Genomic DNA, 10,097 nt, shown 5'->3' on the forward strand with positions numbered 1-10,097 from the left:
AAATATCTCATCGCACTCAGAAGCACAAAACATTTACTCTTGTTGTAGCTGTACTACCCAGTTTTGTTTTAGTCCGGTATTATCCAGTATTTATCCAGCATTTAGTCCAGTATTTATCCAGTATTCCAGAACCACTAAAACAAAACTGTGCTGTCCAGTTTTGTTTTAGTGGTTCCTGAATACTGGCATTTGTAAGAATTACTGTTGCAGGAGGAAAAAAAATTAAATTATGTTAGCTAAAGGTTATTAGAGACTATATGAATGGCTTTACTTGGTTTATCTTAAGTTCTTTAATTTGGCTTGATTGCCCATGTAAACAAGCTCAAGGGAAAATGGGTGTCTGGAACAGAGGATGTAGATGAAGCAAAAGCCGTTCTTTCTCAGGAAATTGCACATGGCAACATAGCTATGTTCATAATTCTCTGAATGGCCATAACAGCCTTAATCCTTTCTCTATTGAATTAACAGTTCTTCTAATTTGGTCAAGAAATCAAAAGTGCTTCCATCAGTTCTGTACAATAAGAATTTTTTTAATTTATTTGTTGGGGGGTTTTTTATTTGCTTTTTCTCTCAGCCATAACTTACCAGATGACACTTATTAGAGTACTCTGTACATAGCTGTGAAATTATTGGTTTTGTGAACATTTGTGTTGTTTGTAAACCTCCTCCAACTTTTCCTCTTCAAATCAAGTATAGTAAAGAGAAAGGAATTACTATGATTTAAAAATTACTTTAATGCACACACTCCGCTGAACTCAAATGTCCACGTTTAGACAGCTAAAGCAGTAAGGGCAGAGGGCCATGGCCTCTGCTTATGTATGGCCCATGTACAGGGTGTAAACTCAGACCATCATGCCTGCTCTCCAGCACAGATCTGCCTCTGCTATCAGCAGCAAAATCTCCAGCTTGTACTACATGAACTTTTCCACTAAGTAGTATTTCTTCATGGTTGAAAGTAACAATAACAGCACTGCTAAGAGCTCAAACGTGCCTCCTTTCAGACCAGCTCTGGTGTTCCTGCTCTTGTCCATGCTCCCATCTTCTGCTCGCCTCTTTTGCAATGTATCAGCCTTGTTCAGATGCTCGTGATACCTATCGTAACCGCTGATCAAGGCCACGGGGAAGAAGGAATTCCACCTATTTCCACTAGAACTGCAAAAACGTTGAAGGCGACATGATCAATGCTGATTCAGGAGTGTGCTGGTGGGCTGTTCAGCTGACAGCTCCAGCAGACTGATGGGGCAGGGGCAGTCACTGTCCTGAGCCTATTGTTTCAGGCTGCCTGCAGCCTTGGGAAGACATCATTGCGTTCGTGACACTCAGTTCATGTTTGGAAGGCTTCCATAGCAAAGCAAGGCCCAAGGACTGGCCTGCAATATCCTCTCCACCAGATATTTTTCGTCTGCATCAATTTGCTAATTGGTCATTGTTGGATTTTTCACGTCTCCCTGATTACATCCAGAGCAGGAATACAAATGAGTAAGGGGTTGTACAGGAAATGGCAATAAGGTCATTCTTCCCGTCAACTCAGTAAAGTCATTGGCATTGTCCAGTGGATGAGCTGGGCTGATAGGACAGGAACCAACTAGAAAATCTGCTGCGTATTTGTTCTGCATTTCAGTGCTGCTCATCCAACCTAATTGCAAAATGAGGCACTGATTCACAGTCAAAATAATGTGCACTGACAGTGCAGCAGGATGAATTGACATGACAGTGCAATGCACACAGTATTCAATAAAATATCTGTTATTAAAATTTTTTGAACTTTGAAGGTCAAGCTAAAACCTAATGCCATTAAGCAGCATGAAATTGATATGCCCATGGCCGGCCACAGTTCCATCCCACAGCTTGAGTTGCACCGCATGGCAGGGTAGGTGACCAGCCATCCCGCTGAGCTTTGTAATCTGAATTTGCACAGATCCTCTTACATTGGAGCTGGCTCAAGCCAGCTTTACAGCAAAGCTGTGTCAGACAGAGTCAAAGCTTTAGGTCAGAATTCATGACATGGCACTTCAGCTGAGCTTTCACTGCTGTGTGTAACCACAACAGTGGTGACAAATCTGAGTAGGAGGAAGGTACAGAGCTGAGAAGATGAGGAGAAAGCACTGCAGTGGGAACAGATTAGAGCTTAAATGGAAGAAATAACAGTCCCTGTCTCTTACAGTGATCCTGGCAAAGAGACTGGCGAAAAAACGTCATTGCTGCACTTCCAAGAGGGGCTTGGGGGGGGGCTCCACTGTCACTGCCTGACCACAGCAACTGCATTCACTGTGCATATATACAGGATTAGCAGGAAAAGAGCAAGCAGCAGGTTTTCTGTGGAGCCTTCTTCCACTGTTATCCCTTCTGTTCTTTTATTCACCATTCTTCCACCTTGTCTAATCTAGTCTGCTTTCTCCAAGCCCCCATTTTTCCTTGCAATTCTTTTGTGCAGTGTATGGAATTTCCCCCCTCCTCCGAATCTTCCTTCTGTTTATTTTACTCTTTCCTTTGTATTCTTAATGTTCTCCAGCTCTTCCTTTTGAACATTTCTTTAATGACCATATTCGCCCCCTGCACACTGTGCATAGATTCTTATAAATATGGTGAGGACCCACGTGCAGTTTGAACTGCCTGGATGTGTTCTCCCTTCCTGGCAATGTTTCAAATGAGTTCAGGACAAACAAACGCTGCAGTCTCTGATTTTCTTGCTTTAATGCTAGAGCTAGAAAAACTGCCCCTTCCTCTCTCTGCCTCTCAGAGTGAAAATGCTTGTTTTTACAATGCCATGGCTGTAGATACAGAGCTTCTGAGTGCATAGATAACAATTTGCTAGGGAATTTTCCTACTTCCAAGCAAACCTGCTCATGTTGCAGTGAAAGCTTCTCAGAAGTGCGACTGCACACACTGCCTCCTAGAAGTTTACCATTTGGTTGTTATGTGCATCAAAAAGGACAGCTTCTGGGAGGAAGCACAGATGGAATTTAGTGGCTTTTCTGCCTGTTTCAGTCTGTAGCCTTTTTTTAAATGGAAAATGCCAGGTGCACAAATCAGATTGCTATGGCTAGGTGTGCTGGGGACAAGTATGGAAACCAAAAACTCAATTTTTATCCCCAGTGGTGCTTTCTTCTGCTGTGTTTGAGTGGCATGGGTCATTCATGTATCTGGAGAATGAATGTACACTGGAAATTCCCCAGCAGATAACACGAAGTGAGCCTAGAAGCAGAATGTGCTCTGCTGGTTTCAGTAAACTTGATATGATGGCAATTTTTCACCCGTTCCTGGAAGCAAATGTCATCTGTGTCTCTCCTTCTCTGGTAGTCCCACTGTAAGTAGTAGAAATAAGGGGGAAGCCACACAAGCCTTATCACAATCAGAGGGGGAGGTCTGCCTAACAGGAAGGGTGTTAAGAGCAGTTGTATCCTGTTTGTGCTTTTGTAGCCATTGGTACTTCCTCATTGTGACCTTGTTTTCCTTCCAGCTCTCTTTTCTGATTCCTTGACGTTCTTTTGTCTTTCTTTGCAGCTCTGGGGTATAATCAAACAAGGCTACAAATGCAAAGGTAAATAAATATTAAGTGGATTTTTCAAGCTATAGGTGGTGAGTTTTAGCGTAAGTTGGTCAACTGTATTTTTTACTAAATTGACATCTGTTCATCCAAATTTTGCTTCTACACTTGGTACTGTCCATGAACAGTGACTGCTGGTACACTATGAAGTCTCACTGCATTAGGGGACATAGCACCTAGTAGGTTCTGTGAGCTAAAGGTCCAAAGCAGCCACTGACTCCATGAGGTGTCACTTCCTACCAGCAAAGACGTTGCAACTTGGAAAACCCAGTGTCCTCATCCTAACACCAAGACATCCTGAAATATATCTCCTGAGACTTGGGGTCAGGAAAAGGTCTGCTGGCAATGCTGTCTGTCATGTACATCCGCATGCCTGGAGCAAAGCCTAACTGGCCTTGCAATGCAATAGTGGCTGAGCTAGAAATAGAGAAATACTTAATTTCTAGGCTGACCAGCAGATCTCATTGCAAGATCTTCTCCAGACATTCAACTTTAGAAAAATATCCTAGAGCTCTTACAGTCCTTTGTGTTGCTTTCATAAAATGCTTAATTTCTTATGCAGTACTTGCACCATATTGAGCAGGTCAGACATGACATTGTAGTGGTCCCCATTGGCTTTAAAGGCCTGGACCCATTTATTTCTCAAGCAGCCCAGCTCTGGTTGAAGGGCAATGTTGATTTTCACAGTTGTAGTTGCATCTCAATTATTCACATGGGGACATTCACGCTGGGGCTTCATAGCTGTATTTATATGCACTATTTTCCCTTAGTCTTATACTGGCTCCCAGGAGAAAAGTGAAGAATTGGCAGTATTGTTTTTTAGGATACAGTGTATTCCTGTCTCCCTCTCCACCCATGAACATCTCTTCCTCAGAGAGGGGTGGGGAAGATGTTGATGGCTAAAGCAACATTTGTAATTCAGCTATTCCTGATTATTGTAATCTGAGCAGCTAGGAAAGGGCTAGTTGTGGTCTATACTTTTACTGGTAGGATGAGGGAAGGAAGATAAGGTTTTGTCACAGCAGGCCTGTAAACTGGAGATCTGAAAGCTGAGCGCTGTCCTGCATCACTGCTTGTAACAGTGACCCAGTGGAGAGAGAGCAAAACTGGTTCTGTAGAGTCAAAATTATAGGCAACGGAGCATGAGCATATGAGATCAGAGCTGCTTGCTCAGATCTTAAAGTGGTCAACAAGTGTAATTAGTGCCTGCCCTTTGTTGCAGCAGCTACCAGCTGCTCCATATGCCAGCATCACCAGCGTGCTGCACCCATTATAGATTATTTCTGCTTTTGAGTACAGAGCTGCTAGCCGGGGACGGAGGGAGTTAATCTGTTCAGGTCTGCCGCTTACCCCAGCGCTGTGGATAATGAGATAAAGCTAGACTGTGTGGTCTACAAGTGATGAAAGACATTCTCCACTGCCAAGAGATATCTTTATTGTATTTGGGAAGAGGGGCAGACAAAACCACAGCTGGGCAAGTACTTCTGTATTGGTCATATGAACAAAGTGATGGGAGAAACCAGAATTCTCACCCATCATGCTAGAGCTTCTGCCCTGAGCAAAATGGTTCTTTTAGTAGAGAGTTATAAACACAACGCTTTGGTAAAGGCTCGCCTAAAACAAAATGTTAGGTCATGGAGCAGCAACAGAGAAACAAGGGAGATAGAAATTTTCAAACAAGGGCAAGGGACACAGAGGAGAGAAAGAGCCTGTGTTTGGGGCACACATCCTCCACTCTCTGGCCCTTTCTTGAAGATAAGATCCATACTACAGTCCAACTGTAATCATACTTCAGATAAATGTACCTAGTGATGAGTTTATCTGCAGTGATGGAAAGCCCAGCAGAGGCTAGGTGTGCAGGCACTCAGCCAGTTTCATCCAGGTGGATGATACACATCCACAGAGCTTACTCTGTGCTGATGTTGCTTGCTGAGCTACTTAGACTAGTTTTAACCTACAGTGGTCTACACTGACCTTCAACTATCCTTCCAGAAGCTCAGAGTATGGATGCTCCAGTGTCTTCTGATGAAGGGCATTTACTGGAATGGGCTCTGCTGGGTCAAATAAAAAAAAACCAAAACCAACAACTTTTTTTGGAGACTCATGCAGTGGAGCAGAAGCTTTATGCATGACATACACAGGATCATATCAGTAATTCCAGGCCTCTACCTTGAAACTAATTTCTAATGAAAATATCATGCCCCTCTTCCTTTCTGCTACCAGATTTCTATCAATGGCTGCCATGGAAATGACCCATTTTTTGTAATGCCCTTCACACCAAAGGATCCATTTCTGTAACTCCCTTCACACCTTCTGTCAAAGTATTTGTTCCTTCAAAATCCCTCCTGGTATGTGTCTGCTAATAGCCCTGAGGGATTACCAGATAGTTGTGGCTTTCCATTTGGTGACTTGGTAATTCCTTTCTTTATAGATTGCGGTGCCAACTGTCATAAGCAATGCAGAGACCTGCTTGTACTGGCATGCAGGAAATTTTCCAGAGGAACCTCGGTAGGCAGCAACCATGGCTCTCTGCCTAGCAGTCCATCTCTGCCTCCAGGTGAGAGCACTTTTGTTCCTATTTTAAACCATCTCTGTAATCCTCTCTAACAGCCAGTGTTCTTGCTGCCATTTTTAATTTTTCCTTTGTATCAGCACACAGAGCAGCACATGTACTTTCCACTGCACTGTAGGTTGTGTTCAGTGCTCAGATCACAACATCCCTTTCTGCAGTGATGGCCTTAGTCTCCTGCCTGAGGCTCCCTATCCTCTATACTAGCACCTCTATCCCAGCTGAAAAGAAATAAAGTTATAATTAGGGAAACTGTACTTCTTATAAGCCACTGAGGGACAGGGGCTGGGAGACATAGGGCACAATTCTAGCTCTGCCTTATCCCCTGAGCATGCAAATGGAGGGAGGAGGAAGTGTGCACACACAAGGCCAGAATCAGTTTCAAGCAGCATATGGATATTGCTATTTATACCACTGCTTCATATAAGAGGTTACCTCCCCCCTGCCCCAGGCTTAAGTTATCTTTTTGTAAAGATCTTGAAGTAGAATATTTAAAATAAACAATTCTACCCTCTCTTTCAGTCCAAGATGAAGTATTTGAATTTCCCAGTGTTGCTGCAGAACACCAGGACCTCGATGGCAGAGCTATAACCCTCGTCACTGGCTCTTCACGGAAAATTTCAGTGCGGCTGCAGAGGGCAACCACCAGCCAAGCAACACAGACAGAACCACTGTGGCATGAGCCAGGCTGGAATGATTCAGGTTCCCATACTTTCCCCAAAATGAAGTCCAAATTCCATGGAAAAGCTGGGAAGAACAAAGGCTTTGCAAAATGGGAAAACGAAAAGCCCAACGTGCAGGCTGATATAGAGCTAGAAGCTGAGTCCCCACAACACGTACAGGATCACAATGGAATAGAAACCCTCCCTGAAAGACAAGAATCTGAGGTGAGTTGCAGAAGCAGCCAAGACAGTTTTAAATCTGCTAGAGTCTGAGGTCTCATAAGGTTTTTTTATGTCAGGACACTTTTTTATTCAAAATTGCCATTGCTTCTTGCACAAGAGTTACTTTCAGAAGAATGCCAAATCATCTGTAGATGCCTATTTTCTACACTGAAGTGTGCATTTACTGTAACACTGTAACTGGGAGTTTGACTCTTGGTGTCAGTATGTGCTTTTAGGAGTTGGGCACTTTTCTTTTTGAAAATCATTAAAATAGCCTGGTGGATATCTGACTAAATTCTGTGCTGTTGTACCCTTGCAATTCACAGTTCAGGGCTCCAAGTTAGATTCACAGGAACTAGCATTCTGATAAACATACGAGTCCAGGGTATTGGTCTGATTTCTGTTGCAGTCACCCATAGAGTTCATACTTCCAAAGCCTCATGCTTTTATTCACCATTTAAGTGACTATTTTCTTTTGATGACAGGATAGCTGATTGCTCACCCTGAAGCACTGAAAAATGAAGATGACAACTGTAATACAGAAAGTGCTGATGGACTGTCACAGACCACATTTGGCCATGAGAAGTTTTCCTGTACCTCATACATTTAAAGTCAACCATTTCCCTGTTTTCTTAGCTGAAAGGTGTTATAAAGCACTATTTATTTTCTCACAAGTAAGCCATTTGGATGAACATTGCACGGACACAGCAGAACAGATCTCTGCACTCAGTGTTTTCTCTTGTATGACTTTTATGGAAACTTCCTCTACATGCCAGTGAGGATATATTTGGCCTCCTTTAAATATACTGCATCATTTCGGTATGTCTGCCAGCAACAACAATGGTGAGGACAGAAGCCAAGCATCTAAGTTTGTTCGATAACACTCCTTTTTCAGAGGCTTGTAATGATCTTTTAAGGAAAGAAGTAGGTGTGTATGCTGATTAAATCTCAGACAAAAACCTTTCACAAAGTCCTCTATGCTGAAATTCTTTGCACACCTGTGGTTTTGAATTTTGGCTGTGTTTACATTGCTACAGTGAGCGTATTGGTGTTCAGCACAGTGATACCAGTTCCCTGACTGAGGATCCTTCAAATAGGCAGCATATGGCTGAGACTGAAGGAATTCCAAGACACTATGCATTTGTCTGGTTACACTGCAGTGGAGAGGGGTCACCTTTGCCAGCACTGATAATGGTAAAATTAGCATATAATAAACACCTTAGTTTTAAGTGTGTATGTGTATATATGTGTATGTGATATGTTTTTCTCTGATTAGCAACCTGTATACGTTAAGACTAAATGTCCTGAACAGCAACGCCCAAATTAGCGTTTTGCTAAATCCAGCACCTGAATCTCTAATGGCCTGAGAAGCAGGTTTGAAGTGGCATTTCTCAGAAGCATTAGGTTACTTAAGGAGCACAGCCCTCATCTGGAAATAAGAGAGAAAAGCAAAACAGCACAGCACAAAGCTCAAACCTGAAAAGTGTGTTCCAAATTGATATACATGTATTATTCTTCTTACCCCATCTCTCCACAAAAACAGGTGCATCTGGGGAGCACACACTCTGAATTAAAGCAACCCAATTATAAGATTTCCTACAAAATTCAAGTTATTACATCCTTTCATCAAGTTATAAGCCCTCAAGACCAGAGAGTAATTTCATAACTTCCCTAACCAAAACTGGCAGCTCTGTGGTAGTTTAACTGTAATCTGCAGCGCAACTACATGATGCCTGCTCAGGTTTACATCTTGAAACCTGCAGGTTTCCTTTGTTTTCCAAGTAATGATGTTAAATCTGGGGAGAGAAAAAAAACCAACATGCTCTTACTGTGTCAAACTCAAAAGAAAGAAGGACTGCAGAGAGCACCAATTTCCAAGCTAGGATGAGGGCCAGCAGCATACTTCACTCTTACTGCTGTGGGCAAAGGAACAAGAATTAGCAAAAATATGGTCTTTAGTTCCTGTGCTGGGTCAGGTGACAGGTCACAACAGGCTGACCGCATAGCTACCGTTACAGCGTACAGCTTGCACACAATGAAAATTATGTGGTAGAGAATTTGAATAGAGAAATTTGGTCATGATCCAGGCTGTTGATGGATCTGTTCAGATAAGCCTTTTAACGCTTTATAAATGAAAGGTTCATGTGCAATTTCATTCTTAACATCACGTTAAGAGTATTAACCAGCATTTAGTCTGTAGACCTCATCCCATTTCTTGCAGGCTTTTAAAAGTTAGTTGTAGCTCTTGGTCTGAAAAGTACCTGCTTTCCTATTTCTATCAGGCCCACAAGTCATGCCTGTCTTCATTTGGGTTTTAGACAAGAATGTTTCTTGTACATAACCTTCTCACCCACTCCCCAAGATACTTAACAAGTTTCTTTCCTAAACTGTTTAAAAGGGTAGGTGCTCTATGTCCTTCAGAGGAAGGCCATTTCAAGGACACATTTTTTTTCCATGTATACTGTTACCAAGGCATAAACTCATATTAAGCAAGAAAAGTGATGCTTTCTACAGAAGCAGCTCCCACTTTCTGGGGAACTGTTCTGCTAGCAATTAGGCTGCTTAAGCTTCAACCCACTGTAGAGACTTCATCAATGCATCTCTTGCAAGCCTGGTAGCTTTGGTCGGTTAGGTGCTTACCTCAGCAGCAGCTGCAGATCAAGCATAGACTGCAGGCTCACACAGCTGATCCCTCTAAGCAAAATACTGCAGTGTCCAAGAAGGACTAACGCTAGGTGAAAATTTCAAGCATCTGCTCCTGCTGGCAACCCTTTGCTTTAGGCATGTCAAGAAGGAGAATATTGAGAGCGTGTTGCTGGCACATTGGAAGTGTTCTTGGCCACTGGAAAACTTGAGAAAAAGACACTGGGTAGAAATAAACCCTTTTTTCACTTTCCCCGCCCCCCAAAAAGGAATAGATTCATCATAGACAATGTAATAATTACAAAAAAATTTAAGCATTAACAGGCTGTTTGCAGCAGAACGGTGATCTTCTAGTTCTAGTGCTAGCAAGCACCTGAGTGAGGAGAGCTGACAGGGCATGAACAACCATTTTAAGAAGTTGGTGTAAGCTCTTTACCTTGGAGGAAGCCTGAAT

The 10,097-nt window shown here is 42.7% G+C and overlaps 1 protein-coding gene across 5 annotated transcripts in view; it reads left to right on the forward strand.

Annotated features, from left to right (window-relative positions):
* The window catches only part of RASGRP3 (RAS guanyl releasing protein 3), a 66,444-nt gene extending 58,202 nt beyond the window's left edge, over nucleotides 1-8,242 (forward strand). For all 5 annotated transcript variants that reach the window (XM_074863373.1, XM_074863376.1, XM_074863374.1 and 2 more), the window contains 4 exons: nucleotides 3,505-3,541; nucleotides 5,979-6,104; nucleotides 6,639-7,003; nucleotides 7,486-8,242. In XM_074863373.1, coding sequence (XP_074719474.1) covers nucleotides 3,505-3,541; nucleotides 5,979-6,104; nucleotides 6,639-7,003; nucleotides 7,486-7,494 — 537 coding nt within the window. In that variant the 3' untranslated portion in view covers nucleotides 7,495-8,242. The remainder of the gene's footprint in view (nucleotides 1-3,504; nucleotides 3,542-5,978; nucleotides 6,105-6,638; nucleotides 7,004-7,485) is intronic.
* Nucleotides 8,243-10,097: the final 1,855 nt, after the last annotated feature.

The sequence above is a fragment of the Strix uralensis genome, chromosome 3 (genome assembly GCF_047716275.1).
Source record: "Strix uralensis isolate ZFMK-TIS-50842 chromosome 3, bStrUra1, whole genome shotgun sequence".
Classification (NCBI taxonomy): domain Eukaryota; kingdom Metazoa; phylum Chordata; class Aves; order Strigiformes; family Strigidae; genus Strix; species Strix uralensis.